The following is a 22,774-nucleotide window of genomic DNA, read 5'->3' as shown; positions in this document are numbered from 1 at the left end:
TTCATATCATCCCTTTTTTTTCCCCCGAATTTCAATAAAATAGAAAAATTAAAAAATTAACATTAGCTCTTGTTGCGTAACTGTTCGGACAAATAAAATATATTGATACTGTGAATGACAAAAAGATAAAAAGAAAAAAAATCCCTGTTGTTGTTTCTTAAAAATAGACTAAAATAAGACCCAAAAGTCTTAGTGACCTCAAAATAGTATCAATAAAAACCTACAGCTCATACTGCAAAAAAAAAAAAAATATATATATATATATATATATATATATATATATATATATATATATATATATATATATATATATATATATATATATATATATATATATATATATATATATATATATATATATATATATATATATATATATATATATATAAAAATGCCCTAATACATCTTTATTAACCAAAAAGTAAATCTTTTTGAAGGTGAGGAAGAAAATCTAATGTAAAAACTGGAGCTGGCCCCGTTTGAGGCACTTGGGCTGTATTCACACCTCGTTTCAGGCACTCCTCTTTAACCTGTAGATAACATGCCACAGAGCCTTTGATGTAGATGTGTATATTGCATCAGAAAAAAACATACTTTTTTTCCAAAAATTGCACCTCTCTCGCCCATTGGGCCACATTCAGGTCAAACTGCCCCCACGGCCCATGGACGATCACACACGAATTGTGCAAACATGTGAAAAATTTCAGCCAAATTCACTCCATTTTTCTTGACTCGGGATGCACTAGATTTCCAGTTTCTGCTTCTACTGACTTGTTCTGTCATATTTATATCTTGCGGGTGCTCATTATTATGCTTCATGCACGGAGGAAAGATAAATGGTGACATTTAGGCAGGCATTGGCTGCACACATTCACATAACATTTTATTAATTTATCAAAGTCACTGAATAAGGTTATAGGTTGGATTGTCACAGAAATATGGCAGCATTCAGTGCTCTAGATAGAGAGAATATATATTTATTATCTGTGTATAGTCGGCGTGGTTGTTATATATGTGAGCGCACAGCAGGAGCAGTACTGACATCAAGGAGTCCCAGAATAGTGGGTTTCTTAACAAAGAAAGTTTGCTGTTTTTTTTGTTAAACTCTTATTACTGGTCCTGGATTTTTATGGGGTGGCAGAGAAGATGATAGTGGGACTTTACTGTTTGGTTGGGCCCCCGTGTGTGTGTGTGTATATATGTATATATATATGTATATATATATATATATATATATATATATATATATACACAGGATGGTCCAAAAGTAGGTGGACAGAAAGTGTAATAAGGTTATGAAGGGGGAGATTTATCAAACATGGTGTAAAGTGAAACTGGCTCAGTTGCCCTTAGCAACCAATCAGATTCCACTTTTCATTCTTCACAGACTCTTTGGAAAATGAAAGGTGGAATCTGATTGGTTGCTATGGGCAACTGAGCCAGTTTCACAGATCTAGTTTTCACAGATAGATCTCTCCCAAGTCTGTTTTCTTTTCAGATAATTCAGATAACACATAATGGCAAATAAAATCCATTTTCTTTGATCTGTATTTAAATTAACAGAGTATTGGAAATCTCAGAATGCTGAAACCGTTAGAGCAACAGCCTAATTCTACTGTTCCCCAGTTACAGCAACAGCCTAATTCAAATGACCTTTATTTCCAACAAAATGGGGCCCCTCCACATTATTGAAGAGTAGTCCGCGAGTATCTTGATGAAACATTTCCTAATAAATGGATTGGCCGAAGAGGCCCACGTGATTGGCCGGCACGTTCACCAGACTTGACCCCAATGGATTTTTTCTTTTGGGGAGTACTCAAGGACAAAGTTTAGAGTCGAAAAACAAAAAGTGTCAGTGATTTGAAAAATTACATAAGAGATGCATTTCAAGAAATTAATACCCAAAGAGACTTGTGCAAAAAAGTTTGTTGAAGCGTAAGAGGCCGACTTCAAAGCGGTGCAAATTGTAATGGAAAACAGTTTGAGCACCTGCGCTGATAAAATTTAAGGGCTTTTGTATTATTGTTCAGAATAAAATTTAATTGTCAATGTTATGCTTGTGTTAGTAAATATAATTTTATATAAATCAAAATAAATGTTATTTTTTTCTGGCCACCTACTTTTGGACCACCAACTGTATATTATATTATATACAGTTCTACTCACCTTCCTGCCCTCTGCTCCAGCGCTGCTGCCTGCAGCTGATGTGTAAACAGCGCATGACATCACTGCCATGCGCCCTCACACACCGAGATCAGCTGCCTGAATATTCACTGCTCCCAATACCGGGACTAAGGGAGTGGAGAGCAGTGAATATTCATTTTCTTTAATAGCGGTGCTAGCTGTAGACGCTGGCTTCCTGCAGCACCTCAGCGATCAAGTGTGCTCACTGTTTTTAAAAAATAAAAAAAATAAAAATGAATGTTCACTCTTCTCCACAGCGTGCACAGTGTTAGCCACAGCAGCCGGCTAATGTCTGTTACCTGCTCCTCCACCGCCGCTCCCCTCCCCCTAGCCACAGCCACAACCGTAACGTACATCCGGACTATAAGACGCACCCCCCACTTTCCTCCAAAATTTTGGAGGGGGGAAAAAGTGCATCTTATAGTCCGAAAAATATGGTATTTAGGTCCCACTCTAGTAAGAGAAGGATTACAAAAATATAATACAGTGGGCCAGTGGTCTGGAAACTGAGCTTTTTCGGAGAATAAACTCAGAGGGACATGATGACACCAAAAAAATATGGAGGCACACTTACAAGGTTTGAGTTTTGGAGGCATTTAAAAACTGTTTTTCAAGGAGAATCTGCTTCAGGAAACACTTCTGTGTACGACATTGCTGTGTACAGGTTCCGTATTATGTCACTTCTTTTAACTGCTTCAGGGTACGGAATTCCTGAAGCGGTTAAAAGAAGTGACCTGCTCAATTCTTCAGTTGGCTTCCTACTGGAAGTCGACCTCCTAGTATAGAGCAGGGATGCACAACATTTTTTGGTCCAAGGGTCACAATACCATACAGAACCAATCCCAAGGGCCGCTGTATATATTTTTTTTTACAGGGGTAGTTACATGAATACATCACCAAAACCACCTTCAGTACATTAATACATCACTGGAACCAAGTTTGAGTATTTGAGAAAGATTTGGAGAGTTTCTGCTCCAAAAGGGATCAAACTGGGTTTTTAGGAGCGGAAACCCTCCAAATACTCATCATAATCTCTAAGTTTTGGAACTTTTTTTTAAAGTTTTAACATAGCCATGAAATATGTTATGGATTGCTACAACTGTACAAGATCAGACCCATCTTCAGTGTATAAATGCAGCACCAGAACCACTGTCAGTACATGAATGCAGCATCCGAAACCAGCATCGGTACATGAATGCAGCGCCAGAGCTTCAGTCGGTACATGCTCCCCTACACTGCCCAGCTCTATAGTAACCCCCCCACACTGTCCCTCTCCAAAATATTGCTCCTCAATCTATCTCCATCATGCCCATCCACATACTGCCCCTTTCATTTGTTCCTTTCACAATTGCCCCATAATGTCCCAAATTGTCACATGTGCCCCTGTAGTAACACAACCCTTCCTTCCCCCGGTCCCTCATCTTTAACAACATGACATTTAATCTTCAGCTCCTCCATGGAGCGCTTACCAGTGCCCAACATCTCCTCTGCCTGTGCGGCACCGGCAGCAGTGTGATGACGTCAGCAGCGTGCTGACCTCATTATGCCACTGCACGTCAGGACCGGGACTAACGAGCACTTTCTCTGCCTTAGTCCCGGTGCCTCTGTTTTCAAATGTTTTCATGTCTGAGAGACACAAATGCATTTTGAATATGGGAAGAAGGGAGCGGCATCTCCCGGACAGCTCAGCGGGCCGCACAACCTCCTTCGGCGAGCCGTATCTTGTGCAGGCCTGGGATAGAGCAAATGACGCCGCAAGACCGCCGCAAGACAGATGGAAAACTGCCAAAGAAGCCACTTTAGGAAAGTGATGGCTGGCATTTTCCTGAAGTCTCTTTCCTTGGGGGAAAACTCAGCAGAGCAGAGTTTTCTTATGTGGTTTTGTCAAGAGTTTTTCTTATTCAAGGGGTTATCCAGAACTTTTTAGTTGCTAACTATCTGCCTGTTGTGCCCGGTGCTGATTTCTGCTGACACATAGGTCACTGACCACTCCTGCCGGTGATTCAGCGGCTTCCGCCAATGTCATGTCGATAGAGCAGCATCTTTTCTGCCCTGTTATGTTGACTGGGCATGACTGCCAACGTCATGCTGATGGATAGTCGGCTCCCCGCTACCTAACTCAGGGGAGCCGATTGTCGACATCATGCTAATTGACAGTCACACCCCATTGACAAAGCAGCCTGGAAGAGGAGCTTCTCTGATGTGGGGCAGCTGAATCGTCGGCAGGAGCGGTCGGTGACCATATCAGGTGGGACTGTATCAGAACCGAGGGGCTCCATATAAATTAAGGAATGGATCACTCTGTTTCTGTGCCTATTTCTAACAAAAGTGAACATCAACATACATCTCCACATAACTCTGCACTGACAACCGGCCGTTTGGGCTTCTATTGCCAGCAATTCCTCCGGTATGTTTCACTAAGCGTAGCGTTTTCCCTGGAAGATGAGCTTGTTATTTCATCCGTATTGACATAATTGTGTTGCCCTGTCTAGTATTTTTCCAGTATGTCTCCCAGCCAGCTTTTTGTAAATGTCACGGTAGAAGAGAAGACGAAGGGGTCCGGGGATTGCGGTGACATTGGATTGCGTTTTCATTTTGTCAGCTGCTTTTAGTGACGAGACGTTGTAAAATTGCGCAACCTTTTTTAAAGACAAATAAGTTTTAGATAACGAGTTCTTTAACATTTCAGGAAAGGAAAATTTCGCCACCAGAGCAGAATTTTTATTAGATCAGGCTGTCATGGTGCAAAGTCCGAAGCCTTATTTGTCTGGATTTAAAAGCTTATTACACTGAAGAAATCAATTAATTAAATGTAACGTTGTAGCTGCGGATGCTCAGTCCACACCGAGGACTTATCATCAATAAGGTCTAATAGGTTATTTGCGAATTAACCTGTAAGAAATAGACCCTCGCCTCGACTGATTGGATCCAAATAGAATTGTCTTCTGCTGGTCCCTTCAGTGTCCATCATACTGTTCAGCTCAAGATGAATGATGGCTGAGCCCACTGATTTTGGTAACCGGCACTTGACCACGAAAGTCAGTAGAAAGAAAGATGGGGCATGTTGAATGACAACATGCCCAATCGATTTGTCCTTATTATAATGGGACATGGCACCAGAGGTGTCTGTCAATGTTCTCCCCATGGAATAGCTGCTTTCCAAATGAGACTTCGGCCCACCACGGTCTAGAATTTACACCGCCTATTATTGCCTGGATGTATGGAAGAATCCTTTATATTAGGACAGTCTTACCCTGCACATGGCTCTAAGAACCCATAGAAATTGTTTATGACGCTATTCTGCACCAAGACTAGATGTTGGCAAAGTAGGCATCTGCTTAGGGTGGTGCGACAGCTAATCAGGGGTGGAGCACAATACTTAACAGCCCACTCAGAACTTCTTTTTAACACTAGCTGATCATCCCTTCCATTGATGGTCCATACTTGAAATGAAACTTCCCTGGCCCTTTTTAATATTGTTCCAGATGTAATAGAGCGCCCTTACATGTGTCTTTGCCTAGAACTTTAACTGGGCTCCATCTCAGTACCAGATCGCGGCCTCCACCTGATAACGCAAGGATGGAAAGGGGTAATTTCCATCTCAGTAAGTGATAACGTATCGCCAAGGATATGCCATCCTAGGGTCCAACTTCTGAGACCCCCTCCAGTCCTGAGAATGAAGAGACCATAGTGCTAATTTGGCACTGAACCCCGTTCAGTTTCCACTTTGCAGTGGGGCACTCGCCACCACCCAATGCAGGGGGCATTATACAGGTGATTGCTGGGTACAGCTTGGTGGGCAGGAGAGTTGCGGTGCAGGGGACGCTACATACCAACTATAATGGACTATAATATATTCTTGTGGTGTTTGGGCTTTTTTCATGCCCATGTATTGAAGTTTATACATGTTATGGTTGGAGTTTTAGCCATTATTAATTTTCTGTGCTTCTGTAGTGGGAATCTTCTATGTATACATGTACATGGAGTTTGTACGTTCTTCCCGTGTTTTGTGTTGAGTTCTTACCTTGCTCCTGATTGGTTAAAGGGTTATTCCCATAATAATAATAATAGGATAACTTGTTGATCACTGGGGGTGTGATCCTGTCTATTCTGAGAATTTGGTTCTGTAGAACCTTGTGTTGAAGGGAACAGAGGCGTCTGTTTTCAGCTGTCCTGTAGACAATGAATCGAGCAGAGTGCTGTACTCCTATCTCCAGCAGTGCCACAGACAATAGGTGGAGTGGAAACCGAGTCTACTCTCCATCGAACGTGGAATTCTGGATCAATAGAGGTACCAACAGTCAGACCGAAGCCATCAGCAAGTTTTCCCCCATCCTGTATATAGTGGATAACATGCTATTTTGGGAATAACTGTCATGATTCCACCCCCCAGTGTGTCTGGGATGCCGCTACTGACAGCTTAGCCGTTCAATTTGGTACAGGGGCGTACTGAGGCTGTCAGTACTTTGACAGCTCTGTGTCCAATCTTGTGCAGGGACGTGCTGAGCTGTCGATGTTTTGATTCACAGCTCGGCTGTCCAATCTGAGACTGGGAGGTGCTGACTATCTTCAGGTGCTCATTGTTCCAGGTGATTGCCCGGCTACTTAACTGGTCTGCTAGTGCCAGACGTACATTCGGCTTTTGTGTGGCTTGTGTTCTGTTTATTGATCTTTCGTTGCCTGAGCTTGGACCTTGATGTGACCATCCGTCTGTTTAACCCCTTTTGCTCTGATCCGCTATCTTCCTGGTATTTTGACCTCGAATCGTTACCTGACTACGCCTTTGTCTCCTCCCTCTGTTTATGCCTTACCCTCCTGGCTTTTGACCTCGGACTCGTTGACTACCCCGACTCATGGCTTGTCCGTGAGAAGTGACTCAACGTCACAAAACCTTTTTAAATTGTATGGTAGACTGTTAGCCTCAATAGAGACTGGCATCAATGTTAGTGATGACCATCTCTCCACAAAGAATGAATGAAATAAGTAAATCTAAAGTCTATAGACCTTTCTTTTTTTTTTCTACATTGCAGATACTGTACAGACGAGATGTTACTGCGTGAGATGATGTCCAATCCCCTCTTGTCCAACTACGGAGTAATTATCATCGATGATGTCTACGAGCGCTTTGTATCTACTGACGTCCTCCTCGCTTTCCTTAAGGACATGCTTTTAGCTAGACCCGAACTGAAGGTTGTGGTCATCTCCCCTCCTGAACTCTCTAGTAAAATAGTCTCTTACTACGGAAACGTTCCTCTCGTCAAGGTGGAAAGCACATGTTCAGCGGAAGTAGTATACACCTCTGCAACCCAACGGGACTATTTCCACGCGGCTTTAAGACTCCTTTATGAAATTCACCACACGCAAGAGAAAGGGGACATTGTTGTCTTCTTGGCTTGTGAGCAAGTAAGTGGGTGTGAGTGGGTTCTGGGCTACTTCTATGCGTTTGATCACTTGGCTCCTACTTTTTTATGTAAAGTTTTACGAGAAGGAAAAAAAATTACCTTATAATGGTGGAGCTTAGAACTTCTTCCAAGGTTTCCTACATTTTTATTTCTTATTTTTTTGCTACTAGAAAAGGAACTCCAAAGTAGTACAAGATTCTGAAAAGTTTCCAGTGAGTTTCTTAGGAACTGGCTCAGGTCTTAATGCTATAGAAGATGTAAAATGATCTGTCCTTTGGACCTCAATACTTGGCATCTTGTAGAGTTATCACTTAAGGGACAACCTCTTTCCGTGTCCCCTTTAAGAAATCAATCAAGTAGGTCTCATCTCAAACCTCATGTTGTGCATGTTCTTCTAGGGAAATGTATAAGGGTATAACAAGTAATGTGGTGACTATTGGGGGTATATCTGCTAAGACCCTGCCATATACCTTAAGTGGCGGTTTATCTCTCATGAGGTCAAAGGATTGAGCATGTTGAAATTTAATAAACCTGATCTTACACCCTTCTGCAGATGTTAGCGGGCGGAAGAGAGTTGGAGCACACTTACATATTAAATGGTCAACTAGTCCCGATAAGATTTTGCCAATATTCACCTAATAGGGTTTAACTCCCGCATCTCCTGGTAAAAATTTTTAGAGTTTACCTAAAGTATGACCTAAAAACGAATACACAGGTTCTTTCTGATGCTCTAAAGGGCTTGTTTACCATTGGGGAGATTTTTTTTTTACGTAAATACATGTATTTGGGGCTAAGAAAAAAAAACATTTTTGCTATTGAGTTTCATTTAAATAATTTTCACTATTTACCTTCTATAACCTCTGAGTTGCACTGTCCGTTGCTGGCTGCTGAATGAGTTAACTGAGAATCCGTCAGTCAGACCGCTATAACAGTCTAACATGGAGTTTGTAGTTCTCTTAATTGCTTCTTTTAACCGATTTATGGCCACAGACCACATCTAAGTTGAATGCGTAGGGAAACAAAAGAGCCCGTGAAAAGGAAAACTGTGCTAAATGATTAATGATCCCAATTGCAAAAATGATTTTTAGCCCTAAATGCATGCATTTAAATGAGGGGGGGGAAAGGTGGCCAATCACTTTTAATATCAGCAGTAATCCATTTGGGAACTTGGCAAAAAGTGTTTAATATGCCTGCAGTGCCTCCGCAGGGAAAGTGAAGAATTACATGTTGTTCACAACTGCAACCTCTCTGGTGCAGGAAGGAACAACCTTTTTGGAGCTAATTTTAAAGAATTTACCAAACTTTTTTTTTTTTTTTTTTTAAGGATTAATTTTTTTTTCCAGATACTAATTTTAATTATTTTCAGGAAATCAAACAGGCCTATGAAATAATCCACCAGGAGACTATACACCCAAATCCTAAAGTAGGCGAATTGCTTCCAATCCCACTGTATCCTCATCAAAGCCTTCCGCAATACCTGCCATACGAGGGGCTGGATTATGGATGTAAAGACCACAGGAGGAAAGTGGTGTTAACGACCAGTCTTGGCGAGTCCCTCGTCTGGATGAGCAACATTCACTTTGTCATTGATGTTGGAGTGGAGCGGAGAAAGGTAAATGCCATATTTCATTTTTTCCTATCGATGCTCCCAAAAAGAAAAAGAAAAAATCTCCCAGGTCCGATCCAAGCCCTGCAAAATAACGTCTTACTGTGAGTTCTGCATCTTCTGTTGCTGCCAGATCCTTACAATGCCATAGTCAATGTCCAAACTCTGCTCCGGCTATTAGCCATTTTATTGCCAGCAATTTAAGCACAGATGGATGTCGTCTTTACGGCCGCTATACTATAATTTTTTTCCCGCAAATGGTCCAATGTATAATTATTCTTGGGGTCTGTTCGCACATTCAGGGTTTAGCACAGATTGAATTAATCTCCATCAAATGCGATGACTATTCTCATGACTATCCTCATTTTTATCAATTTGACTCCATACACTTGAAATCAAAATTATGCATGGATTTTTGCACGAACTGTAGGAAAAAAGATCTGCAAGGATACGTAGCGTGCTACTCGCGGATAGCGAACGGAAAAGTTACGTTAGACAATGGCACATCGAATAAAAAATCATTCCACGAATAAAAGGGCAAGTTTTCAATGTCAATCTTCATCCGTAAGAAATCCCGTTTTTATACATAAGCAGTTGTTAATATTTAGAAGACCAAATTCAGTTTCCTATGCTAAAGAACTGCAATGTATTCGTAAAAATCGGTTGCTATACGCTTGATCTGTATGTGATCCCAATTTATTTATTTATTTTTTTGCACACCCATAGTCTTGAATAGGTGGGTCTCATTCGAATATTTATTTATTTTCACGTGCAGATTTAGTTCTTCGGGGAAAAAAAATGTATATCTGAACATGCCAAATGAATAATGTTGATCGGTTTGTTTGTTTGTTGTGGTTTTTTTTTTTTCATGAAAAAATATGGTCATGTGAAGTTAGCCTAAGGCCTCTTTCACGAGTCTTGACATTTCCGGTACTGGAAAAAACAGTACCCGTGCTGTTTGTGTGTATGTATGTATGTATGTGTGTGTCATCTGCGTGCCGTCCGTGTGCACCATCTGTGTGACACATACCGGAATAGAATAGGTGTTAAAGATTTGCAAAGATAGAGAATAGATAGAAAGATGTCCATGAGATATATAATTAGTGTTTTGTGCATGTACTGTACTTGTATTAAACTAATTAATAAATAAATGAAAAAACCTACGTGGGATTCTCCCCCTATTTTTGATAACCAGCTAAGGTAAAGCAGACAGCTGCAAGCTTATATTATCAGGCTGGGAAGGTCCCTGGTTATTGGTCCCTTCCCAGCCTAAAAATACCAGCCCACAGCTGCACCAGAATTGGCGCATCGCATGAGATGCACTAAGTCTAGCGCTTTTCTCACCACTTCCCGATTGCCCTGGTGCGGTCGCAATTAGGGTAATGGAATCCCTGACTAACATTAGTCAGAGTGCAATCCGATAGATATAGAGATAAAAAAAAAATATATATATATATTATATATCGGATTGCTCTCATCTGATTTATACTCAGATGAGTATGAGCCCTTATAATAATAACAATATGGCGCCCCCGCTCACCAATGAAAATCCCTTAGTTGCCCTAGTGAGCCATAGATTTGGTAATATTTACACCAGAAAAATGCCAATACATGTAGAGCTATATAGATGGCCTTAGTATTAACAATACCTTCCATTATTAAAAATGACATTGTAATATCGAAATACTAGACAACACAATTGTACCAAGTGGATAGGAGCTGAAGGGTGTCACGGCACAATAATGTAACCAGCAAAAAGAAAATGTATGCCCAATGACAGTAATCTAAATAAAGTACTCCAAGAAACCAGACAAGTAGGTAAAAAAAATTGACAACATCTCCCCCCTCTCGGCTCGTGGTGAGCCCATACATAATGGAATAGTTATAGACCAACTATTTAATGACCTATAGTATATGATGGGTAATCACACAGATTAATTAAATACTTGGCTTGGTGATGATTGCATAATTCCAACGCGTTTCACCCCACAGATGTTTTTTGGGGTTCTTCAGAGGATTCTTCAGATTATTATTATAAGAGTAGGGCCTGCTATGGGTGTCTGTCTGTGAGTGCATGCTGATCCGAGTAGCAATTAGCAGAAAGATAAAAACTGATCCATTCACTGTAAGCAGAGGATATTGCAGAACTAATCATTCAATCTGCTTGACACATGCCAGTATGTTATCCCCACTGCTGGTGGTAAATTTGGGTGTAGTGAGTTATATGGAAGGCAATCCAACTACAAGCTAATGAATAAAAAAAAAACTTGTTTTGGAGTACCGCGATGGGTCTGTCCACACCCCCTGGCCTGTGTGTTTATCAGCCCGACAGCAACAATCACTTGTGCTGTTTTATATAGCGTCTTGCGGATCATAAAACTCTGCTCATTAGTCTCATAGTTATTTAGTAGTAGAGGCCGATATACAAAGAAGAGCTTAGAGTCACAGGGCGCTACTAGCTCTGAGACTGATGCAGTTTATGAAGCTCGGCTGGACTCTTGTTTCATGAGATTATCGATTGTCAGTGCCCGAAATATTGAAATGCCTCACAGAAAAGCAGAAGATGAAGCTTTGCTCATTTACATTAGAATGCATTGATTGCTGACCTCGCCTGTTGTGATTTATCACTTGACATGAAATGGATAGCCCCTTGAATCTTGCAGTTTTCACTCTGGTTACTGAACCTAATCATAGGAGAACCCTTCCTGTTCTGTAGAGATCACTTCTCTGCCATTTCAGTTTCTTCACAGGCCAAATTTATAATGAAAGGTTGGGTATCGCCCACTACATAAATATAACCGTATCCACTATTCACATTAGGTATTGGACACCACTCATGTTCCCACTCTGCGCAGTAACTTCTGCACAGGTTACAGAGAATGCCCACATCAATCTCCTGGAGACCTCAACACTCTTTAGTCTTTTTCTTACGTGGCTGTGGTAAAGAATATTTCTGAATGATGGTACTAGCCGCTCAGGCTAGATATCTGCTCTATAATTTGCAAAAAAATTAGAAAAAAATCTACTCAAAGTATCATATTTTTTTGCTGCTGTAATTATTAATTCTGATATTCCCCTTTCTAGGTTTACAACACCAGAATCCGGGCCGAGTCTCTGATCACGCAGCCAATTAGTAGAATACGAGCTGAGATGAGGAAGCAGGTTCTGGGCACGTGTCCTACAGGTATAATGTGATAACGGAACAGTTGAGTCAACACACAATGTATATAATATTGGCTAATGCCACAAGGGTAGTATAAAGCAATTATAAATTTGTAATGGCACTGTACTTTACCTTTTTACAAATTTGAGCTGCATTAGTTAGAACGGTTTTTGGAACTTTAAAATTGGCAGCATCCACTGTGTTAGTCACCAACTGCAGACATTTCTATATACCAGCCTGCCATTGCTGTAACTATAGTCATAGCCGCCATTAACTGGTCTCTGGCTGTATATGATTATTTGTAATTTCCCATTTTACTCATTTAAGTATTTTTCCTCCTACAGGTAAAGTCTTCTGCCTCTACACGGAGGAGTCTGCCCAGAGTGACATGAAAACTTTTCTGACTCCAAAAGTGGAAGAGTCAAATCTGACTTCAATGGTTCTGTTTCTGAAAAGGATGGACATAGCCGGCCTGGGCCATTGTGAATTCATCAACAGACCTGGTATGTGTCCAAGAAGAGAAGCGATAAATGTATGATCGCCAGGGGGGCCGATAGTTGGGACCTCCACGATCACAAGAACAGGAGTCCCAGTCTCTTGTATTAGTGCAGCGTTAGTGAGCATGTGCGACCATTGCTCTATTCACTGTCTGTAGAGGTGGTGGTCGCACATGCTCAATGTATCTCCATTCACAAAGGAACCTTTTGGGCCCCCTGTTCTTGTGGCCTGTAGGGGTCTCATCAGTGATTATACATATTGTCATCTATCCATAGGTAATGAGTATTTATGGGACAACCCCTTTTATATAGGTTTTTTCTTAATGATTTTTCTTCAGGAGCACACCGCTCCTCTTCCTCCCGGCTTCCAGCCTGCCGGGGGAGTGGCTTGCTCATGATGATTGACAGTTTGGACCAATGGCAAGGCGGCGCTGCTGGCCTGAACTGTGCCCTCTCCCAAGTTGCTGGCAGCTTTGCCTCTGCAGCATCGGAGAAATGTAGGGGTACGGAGGCAAAATAAATGTCTCCCTAATCTAGGACCCACACTTGTCTCCCACCACTGCGGCTAGGCACTAGTTAGACCCCCGTTGCGGAGATGTTTGCCGCTCATGCGGCTCCCTCCATTTACCGCTATGGGCATTCTGCACACAGACAAGCTAGTGCCCTCGGCTATATTCAGAGTTCCCATTGCACTGAAGGGTGAGAGACCTGACTGAGGGATCAGGGGACCCCAACTGCAATCTGGAGATAGGTGAAGATCCCAGAGTTCGGACCTGTATCTATCAGACATTAATGATATATCCTGTCGTGTGCCATAAATGTCTGTTATGGGACAAACCCTTTAATAAATGTGTGTATAAGTTTGCATATATTGTATATGAGGCAGATATGTCACGAATGTCCTGCTTTGTTTCCCATTATCCTACCTTCACGTCTCATCAGTTTTGGTTTCTTCTTCTACACCCTAAATTAAGATATTGTAAAAGCAATATAATTTAGGTGTGGTTGGACTTAAGTTATATTGGGCATCATTTGCATATCTTATTAGAGAGGACCTTGCATTAAATTTTTCACGTTGAACTGGACACACTGCACACAGAATCAGAAATTCTTGGCCAGCTGATGGTGGAGACGTGAAAGCAAGATAACAACATTTTTTTTTTTTTTTCCTTTTTAATTCTGCCTCTCCGGTTCGAAGATATTAGCGATCAAAGTATTTGGCACCTAAACAGTTAATTTTAAGTCCAAGTGGGCGTTACCAGAGAGATTTCACAGGAGGTGTGTACTACATGCTGGAGAAAGAAGGACATGCCCCCACAATACCTTTGAACATGCTCATTGTGAGATATAATGAAAGTCTGCTCTCCTCACTGCAGAGTGATGATGTGCTGGAGCACAGCAGACCTGAGTGTGAGTAACTGACAGCGTTCAGTTCCCATCTCCAGCAGTCAGTGTGGGGGGGGGGACGACAGTGCTGCAGTGTTAAGTCTCATTACAAACACTTCTAGCATCTCTTTTCTCATAGTGCTGCCAATCATAAGCAGGCATCCACATACAAGGCAAAAAAAGAACAAACCCGCACTATAGCTTAGAACAGGCTCTGTGTGAGACAGTGACAGTCTGCTCTAATCACTGCAGAGTGATTACATGTTTCGGGGCATAGCAACCCTGAATGTACTTGCGTAACAGCTTTCACCTTTCATCTCTAGCAGTCAGTGTGGAGGAAGGGGCAGTACAGCACAGTTGTCAGCACTACACTTGCTTTGGCAATGCTAATGTGTATTCGGTCGTGCCAATAAAGTTCATTTGAATTTGAGAGGAGAGCTACTAGAAGTGTTTGTAGCAAAATTAAACTTCTTCAGCACTGACCCTCCCCCCACACTGACTGCTAGAGATGAAAGCTGTTAATCACACTCGGGTCTGCTGTGCTCTAGCATGTCTTCACTCTGCAGTGAAGAAAGCAGATTGTCAATACATATCTCACGGTCTATACTCTCATCCTGCAGGGGCGCCTTTCCCGCAATGTTGACGTTGCTGTACCCTGTGGGTGATGGGACATTGTTGTGGCATAAAATTGCTGCAGCCAATCCGCAGCATGTTTGCATGCAATGATAATCAGGAGTAAGGATCCTTTATGAATTTTTTTTTTTTTTTGACAATTATCGGCAGGTGTAAAAGGGGTTATTGTGCTGCTGATCTGTCCCATCTTCAGCCGGTGTCCAACTGAAGCTCCATTTCTTTAGCCAATGGGGTGGGGCGGCGATGCAATCTTATGTCCTACCAGGCAAAAGGGGAGAGGTTCCTGCTGCAAACACTTGTCTTAAAGCCAGATACAGCAAAGTGAAGAGGGCGAGGAGATTTCTTTATACATTTCTCAGTTTTTAATTATAAGAGGAATAAAAAACAAGAAAGGAAAAGCTGGGATGTGTTTTTTTTTTTTGTGTGCATTTCCGGTGAACTCTTCTAATAATGAGATCAGTGCTTTAAATAACATATTTTTCTTTGGTCCTTTTATTTACTTTATAAAGATGCCCATCAGACCGTCCTATATGTGACTTCTAATGATAGACACTTTGAAGATTAACTCATTTTCTGGGCAGTGCCGCTTTGTCGCCCTGTGAATAAACCACATCCATTCTCTAAGCAAAAACCTTCATTAGTAGAATATTGATCTTGTGCTGAAAATTCCACCCACAAAGTAATGAAAGTACGTTCTCCCCGGCCGTCACCTTCACTGCTGGCCGTCAGACTCCTCACCAATATATTTTATGCTTCTAGCTCTTAAAGGGAGTCTGTCACTCTCAAAACTTAAATTGAACTATTTAGAAATTTATATAGGTGACTTCTCCCACTAACATCATACTTTTGCTGTAGATTTTTGTTTATTTTGCTTAAAACAGTTTTATTAGATATATAATAGAGGGGACTTTGGTGCACACTAGGTGTGGCCAAAAGCACAATGCACCATCCCTCCCCACCCCCCATAAATTACAATCCTCCACCCCTCCACTGATCCAAATTGCTGCCTGATCCACATCCCCATCCCTGGATGCACTGACACTGCAGGGAGCAGACAGTGTCAGTGTGTGCAGGAGCGTCCTCCTCCCTCTCCTGTCTGCAGCGGTCACTCGCTGCACACAGAATCTTAAATTGTTGGCCAGCCGATGCAGACATGAGAGGAAGATGAGCGTGCGTACACACTGACACTGCAGGGGCCGAGTGTGTGCACACAGTCTCATTTTGTGCACCCTCTCATTTCTCTTTTGGGCGGGGTTAGCATAGGTCATGCCAATTTTCGAGTTTTGGACTACCGGATTGTCCCTGCAAAATCAGGACTGTTGGCAAGTATGTTTTACCATGGTTCCAGCAACAGGGAGTAAAAACAGATCTAGGATGAAGCGTGCCTTCGAAATATCTGACTCGTTTGTGAATTACTAGGATTTCTTTTGATTTCTTGCAGGCAAAAATTGTACTTGGTGTACATGAATTCTATCACCGTGGTGTAAGGGCCATAGCTCTGAACTGCTTCCTGTTTGTCATGACCTTGTCATAGCAGCTACCTGCAGCCACCACTAGGGGGAGATCACCACATACAGATTTATGTGGCTTCCATTGATTTCAATACTAAATGTAAAAATCTATATGCAGCTGGCTCCCTCTAGTGGTGGCTGAATAAAGCCAAAATGATAGAAGTTAGAAATTCAGCCACTATTTATTTTTCTCGCTTATATAGCGCCATTAATTCCCCAGCGCTTTACAGACATTATCGGCACTGTCCCCATTGGGGCTCACAATCTTACCTACCTATCAGTATGTCTTTGGAGTGTGGGAGGAAACTGGAGAACCCGGAGGAAACCCACACAAACACGGGGAGAACATACAAACTCCTTGCAGATGTTGTCCTTGGTGGAATTTAAACCCAAGACCCCAGCGCTGCAAAGCAACAGTGCTAACCACTGAGCCACTGTACAGTGCTAACCGCTGAGCCAGCGTACTGTGCTATATACTGAGCCACCTTACTGCCCACATACAGAAACACTATGAAAGTCAACTGCGTGTAATGTTAGACCCAGAAAACACATTTCTATTCGATACGTCAGCGAGAAATAGGGGCTCTTCTGACTGTCATTATGGGGCCCCTGTATACGCTCCAGATGGCTGACCCTGGGTGGAGCATTTTTTTTCCCTGGAAGAGTTTTCTGTTCTCATTATCGCCAGACTTGAGACCCGCCCGATTCGTCATTTCTACAATTTTGGATTCCTTTTTTTTTTTTTTTTTTTTCTTCTTCTGGTATCCGTTGATTTTTTTTGCTTTTTTGTGTAATACCTTCAAAATTAAAAAAAAAAAGACTTCTTTTTTTTTTTTTTTTTTTGCTATTTCTTTGTTTAAAAAAAAATATATATATACATATGATGGTAGGGTGGGGGACCAGAGTACACTTTTGCCCCAAAATTTAGCAACTTTTTCAAAAGTTGTGAATTCCCAAACCACGCCCATATTGACGAACACTAAAAATAAAGAAAAATGTACCATATATGAAATAGACTTTTAAAAAAGATGCAAATGCAAAAAAAAATAAAATCACAAAAAAAGTCACACATGTAATAATAATGAATCGCGCCCTTATTTCTAGAGCAGTTACATTTGGGAGATGTTTTTCCAGCGCGGAGCTGGTGGAAACCTTTCGGAGGGCTCTTTATAATGTCACTGCAGTTCTAGTTCTGATACTTGTGCTTTTCTGATGATGCATTTTCTAAATAAATCCCGCGCCGCTTTCGGAAGATTAATTGGGGTTACGGTTTTGACGGGGAAAAAAATCACTGCGCGTCCTATAAGTACAAGTGTAGCGCAGTTAATTCCAGGTTGTAATTGAAATGAACAAAGCCAGAAAAGTTGTTACTCTGTTCAGGCTCCGTGACCCACAGGAAAATGGATTGGACGTGCGAGCTCAAGGTCTCCCGATTGAATTCACACGACCTCCATTATAAGCGCTCCTACATTAACACTTTGTTTGCCGCACAGTCTTGGAACGGCTGCAGGTCCTCCTGGAGCGAATCGGGGCTAGTGAGTTGTATGGAGCCATAGTACATCACCCAGAGAAGTATATGGCCACGTACGGTACCTATGCATTGTTTCTAGGCAAGAAAACCTCTGTATTTTGGTGCTATACAAAGGTACCATATGGCGGCATTACAGCATGATGCATCACTCCTACTATACCTCAGCATTGCTACTAGTGACAAATACCTCCCTTATACAGTGTTGTACCATTGCACCATATGGCGCATTACAGCTCCATACAAGTTCTGTTATGGCTTTATGCAATACAAAAGTCTATAGGTCTCCATAATACCGCTATAGAACGCCATTGTACAGTATTGTATTACATCTCCATTCAAGATGGGGCCATAGCACATCATCCATACAAGTTTATGGACCCGTACTGTACCGCCTCACTTTTTTGGGGAGAATACTTTTGTATTACGGAGCTATGGTGACAGTACAGTTCTGAGTTGTAACGAGCCATAATACATCACCTATCAAAAGTTTATTGATCCATACTCTACTTCCATATTTGTTTTATGGGCTAATACCTCCTTACCACGGTGCTGTACAATGCAAGTCTTAATAGTGTTGTATTATGGTTCTCTAAGACACAGAACTTGTAAAGTGCTGTAATACCGCCATATGGTACTTTTGTATTGCACCATAATATAAAGGAAACCCCCTGGCTCTTCCCCAGTCTATTTGTCTTCCTTCAGCTGCATACATATTAGAGTGTACTCATGTGGAGTACAGATGATGGCAGTGATGGGTCAGCCCCTGTCTCCTCCTCCTCTGACTGTTGTGACTATCAAAACAATCTCCTTCTGAAGCTTATCCCCAGAGTTAGTGAGACAAAAGGGCTGAGCCATCACTGCCATCATCTGTACTCCACATGCAGCTGCAGGCAGGCGGGTAGTGTCACATCTCCACCAGCTTGCTGCTGGAAGCTGGCAGATATGGCTTTGTGCTTCCCTTGTTTGGGTCTGTGGTTTCCGCTCCTGTGTTGTATTTTGAGCTTTCCTGTTTTGGCCTCGGCTGGTTTATTGATGTTTCTCCTGCCTGACCATTTAGTATCTTCTTGGTTTTGACCTGTCTACCTGCCTCTCCTTCTGGTGATCTTGCGCCACCGAACAGCACCTGGTGACTCTGCGCTTCTTGCCCATGGACCCCTGTATAAGTCCAGATCCCTGTATAGGGATTAAACGGTAGAGGCCAGGGCAACCCCTGAGATCTGGGGAACGGAGTAGCTTACGCCAAGTCTGTCCATGGTAGCTATTTTAGATCTGCCCAGCGACCACTGACAGAGCCCCATTACACATTGACTGGAGAAAAGCCGGGGTTTGGAAGCCAATGACCATGCATTCTTTACAGAAATGAAGACAAATCCCTTAATAAAGTGATTTACAAAGTTTCATAACTTTACATGCTGGACAAAAAGATTACAAAAATTACATTTTGTTACTCTTTAATCATTGGCAGAGCAGCTGATGGTGTCAGCACTTCATTGTAGTCTGATGACTGAGTAGGTCCCAATGTCGTAGGGTGCAGTCAGACCAATCAGACCGCAGTGCACGGACTGGCCGGCATCTCTCCCTACCCCAGCATGACAAATGCATAGAAATACATGAAGCTGCCACCCTTGGGTCGTGGGAGCCGCCAGCCAGTCCATGCACTGCGGCCCGACCTTGTTCCTATTTTATACAGCCGTCTGACTGCGCCCTTACTGCGGGAAATGCAAGGACCGAAGAGAACTGGACGGTGGAAGCCCCCTATCCCAGGTAGGAATGGACAGCAAATCCGGGGACGTTTTTAAGGATGTCTTAATATTTTTCGGCTACAAAATGACAGTAAAAACATCATTTGCCAATCATTTCTGGGTAATCACATTTACAATGTTCCTACTGTCAAGAGATTTATTAGATAGGAAAGTGTAAATCTTCTAGTATCACTCGGTGCTTCCCAGTGGAAAAAAACACTACGTTAGAGTAACCTTTTTTGTCACAAAATCATCCATTACCTTGTATTCCATAAGAAAAAAAAATCAGGATGTGTTAAAGTAGTCGCACAATGTTACTTGTCCACAGGCAAATGTCGCCATATGGTCCCAGCTTAGACAGAATAAAGGGAAGTCTTGTGTTTTTCTTGTCAGAAAAATACGCACAGTGACTGAGGTATTACATGTGGAGTGTCGCACTGGAGAAGTGGAGTTAGCGGTGGCTTTACATTGGCACCATATGGCGGCACAATACAGTTTTCTATGGAATCCATGTGGCACCTTTCAGAATTTTGCCTAAATGTTATTTCTGAATTGCTTTTCACATTATATAGCGATCCTGTAATCCAGCATCAAAATATTTGGCACAGTAATTCCACAGTTTTCATCCCATTCACATTTATTGGATATATAAAGACGCACACCTTTTGCCTTAAAGCCACTTCACAATGGGGAAAACTCCTTTATGATCAGTGGGGGAGGTGGGGGTCCCCTCTGGGATCCCAATGCACCGGTGTAGCATCGCATGTTTCCTTCAACCGACCGTGCAGGGAACAGCAAATGGCTCCATTCACTTAAAGGGGTTCCTTAATGGGAGAAGATTGGTGTGTTGGGGGGGGGATGCTCATTAGACTGGCGATGCATATCCGTACCCCACATTGTATCACTCGCAGGTCTCCTGTATTCTTTATCCTGCGATGGAGGCGTCGCATGACCACTGCAGCCGATCAAGAGCCTTTACATTCTGCCCAAACTGGAAGAGAGATTATTCCTTCAGTTTTGGATGGAATGTGAAGGCTGCAGATGATCAGGGCCACTGATTGGCTACAGTGGTCACGTAATGCCCACCCACCGGAAGAAAAAGCCAGTAGACTGGTGTGGAACTGGTTCAGTAGGTAAGTATCTTTAATGTTTTGGGTTGTTGTTGTTTTTTTTCTTCCTATATTTCTAAATTCACGGTGGCACTAAAAAACAGACCTTGAAGTATGAGGGTAAGGCCACGTTCACACATTCAGTATTTGGTCAGTTTTTTACATCAGTATTTGTAAGCCAAAACCAGGAGTGGAACAATCAGAGGAAAAGTATAATAGAAACACGTCACCACTTCTGTATTTATCATCCACTCCTGGTTTTTGGCTTACAAATACTGATGTAAAATACTGACCAAATACTGAGCGTGTGAACGTGGCCTAACACAGTAAATTTAGGTTACCTTTCAGCAACTGTAGACTTGCTCCTTGCTAGGATCCTTTTGCTCTTTGATTACCTGGTCTTGCACCAGTCTCTGTTCATCAGGCTCAAGCAAAGACCTGTTTAAATGACCGCTGCAGCCAATCACTGCACTGGTGACTTGTGCAAACCACTAAGATGGTTAATATTTGACTTCAGCGGTCACATGACCTGTCAGACTGTCATTGCTGGAATTGAGTGAACAGAGACCCGTGGGAGACCAGGGGCAGGGAATTGGTAAGGAGGGGTACTGTTATTTTGGAGTATTTTCAGTTGCGAATTAAAAAGGGATTGGAAAACCTGCTTTAAAGCTGATCTGTTACCATATTTCACAATCCAAACTGCATACATGTTTACATACACCTTACGCTTGATGAGGCTGCTGTACTTACTTTGAAAATCCAGGTCAAAATGGTTGCATAATCCTAAATCCAGCTATAGAGTGAGAGAGCTCATGAGTCTAAGTGTATTCACTCCCCACTCATCCTGATGGCTGCAGCTTGTACTGAACAGTGAGATCTCAGCTGGGTAGCGGAACATTGAGGAGTCAGTCAGTACAGATTGGTAGAAAATTAGTGAAAATCAATATAAGAATGGCTTTATAATCCTTTGTGAAAGTTTTAATTCTTCACCCCACATAGCCTGATAGAGAGCTCCTCAGTGTCCCTCCTCCCTGCTGAGATCTCTCTTTTCTCTGTACAAGCTGCAGTTGGGAGTGCGGACCTGAATACACTTGGATGCTTTCTCATTCTTTTTTAGGTGGACTCCTAAAATGCTCATCTCCATATCAGGATTAAACTGCCATTATGGCATGGATTTTCAAAGCAAGTACATCAGCCTCAAAGGGTCTAAGCGATCTATTTAGTAATGTATGCACTTTGTATGGTAAAATCTGGTGTGGTCATAGCCGTAATTGTAGACTTATAAAGGAGAACTTCTGGGATTAATGAAAAATAGTCTAGATCTAGTAAATGGCACAAAAGAGCCATTGCCCCCTGATAAATTATCTTCATCTCCTTTGCTGCTGCTCTATCCTTGCAGGATAATGTGGTGTAACAGGGGATTTTTTGCTTAAATTTATTGTACTTTTGTTATTTTATGAAATTTGCCGTCTTTAAATTACATTTTTGCAGTTTCCCAGAAAACCCCTGTACAAAGAATTAGGAGCTGCGTAAAAAAATGGAACTCTGACAGTCTTAAAAATGAAACGAGAGAAATTCCTGACGCATACGTCTGCCAGTCCGAGGCGAAAAGAAGACACCTCTGACCTTTGTCCAGTAAGGGAGCCTATGGGAACATTAACCTAAACTATACACCCAGGATCTAGCTTAAGTGCATAGATGCAGTGTGTAATTGGGACAATTACTTGACCTGTTAGGCTGATTCTCCTGCTTAGCAGCTTGCGATTTTACTCTTTTTGAGTGAACTGTTCCTCTTCATCAGCATTCTACCTGAACTATGGTGGCTGGAACATCCTTTTTCATCATTTCCTAGTATGGTGTTTTTATTTCTTTTTCAATCATATAAATCTAAAACCTATTTTGTTGCCCTCCTCCCCTTTTCCGTAGGGGGGGCGCAAAGACCCTCGTCCCCTTTTTCGTAGGTGGGGGGGGGCAAAAACCCTCATCCCCTTTTCCGTAGGGGGGGGTGCA

General features: G+C 42.1%; 1 protein-coding gene across 3 annotated transcripts in view; it reads left to right on the top strand.

The window, feature by feature from the left end:
* DHX32 (DEAH-box helicase 32 (putative)) overlaps positions 1–22,774 on the top strand; it is a 68,335-nt gene that overhangs the window by 37,624 nt on the left and 7,937 nt on the right. For all 3 annotated transcript variants that reach the window (XM_073685046.1, XM_073685047.1, XM_073685045.1), the window contains 4 exons: positions 7,215–7,587; positions 8,953–9,198; positions 12,277–12,376; positions 12,700–12,858. In XM_073685046.1, coding sequence (XP_073541147.1) covers positions 7,215–7,587; positions 8,953–9,198; positions 12,277–12,376; positions 12,700–12,858 — 878 coding nt within the window. The remainder of the gene's footprint in view (positions 1–7,214; positions 7,588–8,952; positions 9,199–12,276; positions 12,377–12,699; positions 12,859–22,774) is intronic.

This window comes from Phyllobates terribilis, unplaced genomic scaffold, assembly GCF_046119375.1.
Source record: "Phyllobates terribilis strain yellow unplaced genomic scaffold, ASM4611937v1 Scaffold_5__5_contigs__length_657084704, whole genome shotgun sequence".
In the NCBI taxonomy this organism is placed as follows: Eukaryota; Metazoa; Chordata; class Amphibia; order Anura; family Dendrobatidae; genus Phyllobates; species Phyllobates terribilis.
The sequence above is the reverse complement of the archived record's forward strand: the minus strand, read 5'-3'. Positions and strand labels throughout refer to the sequence as shown.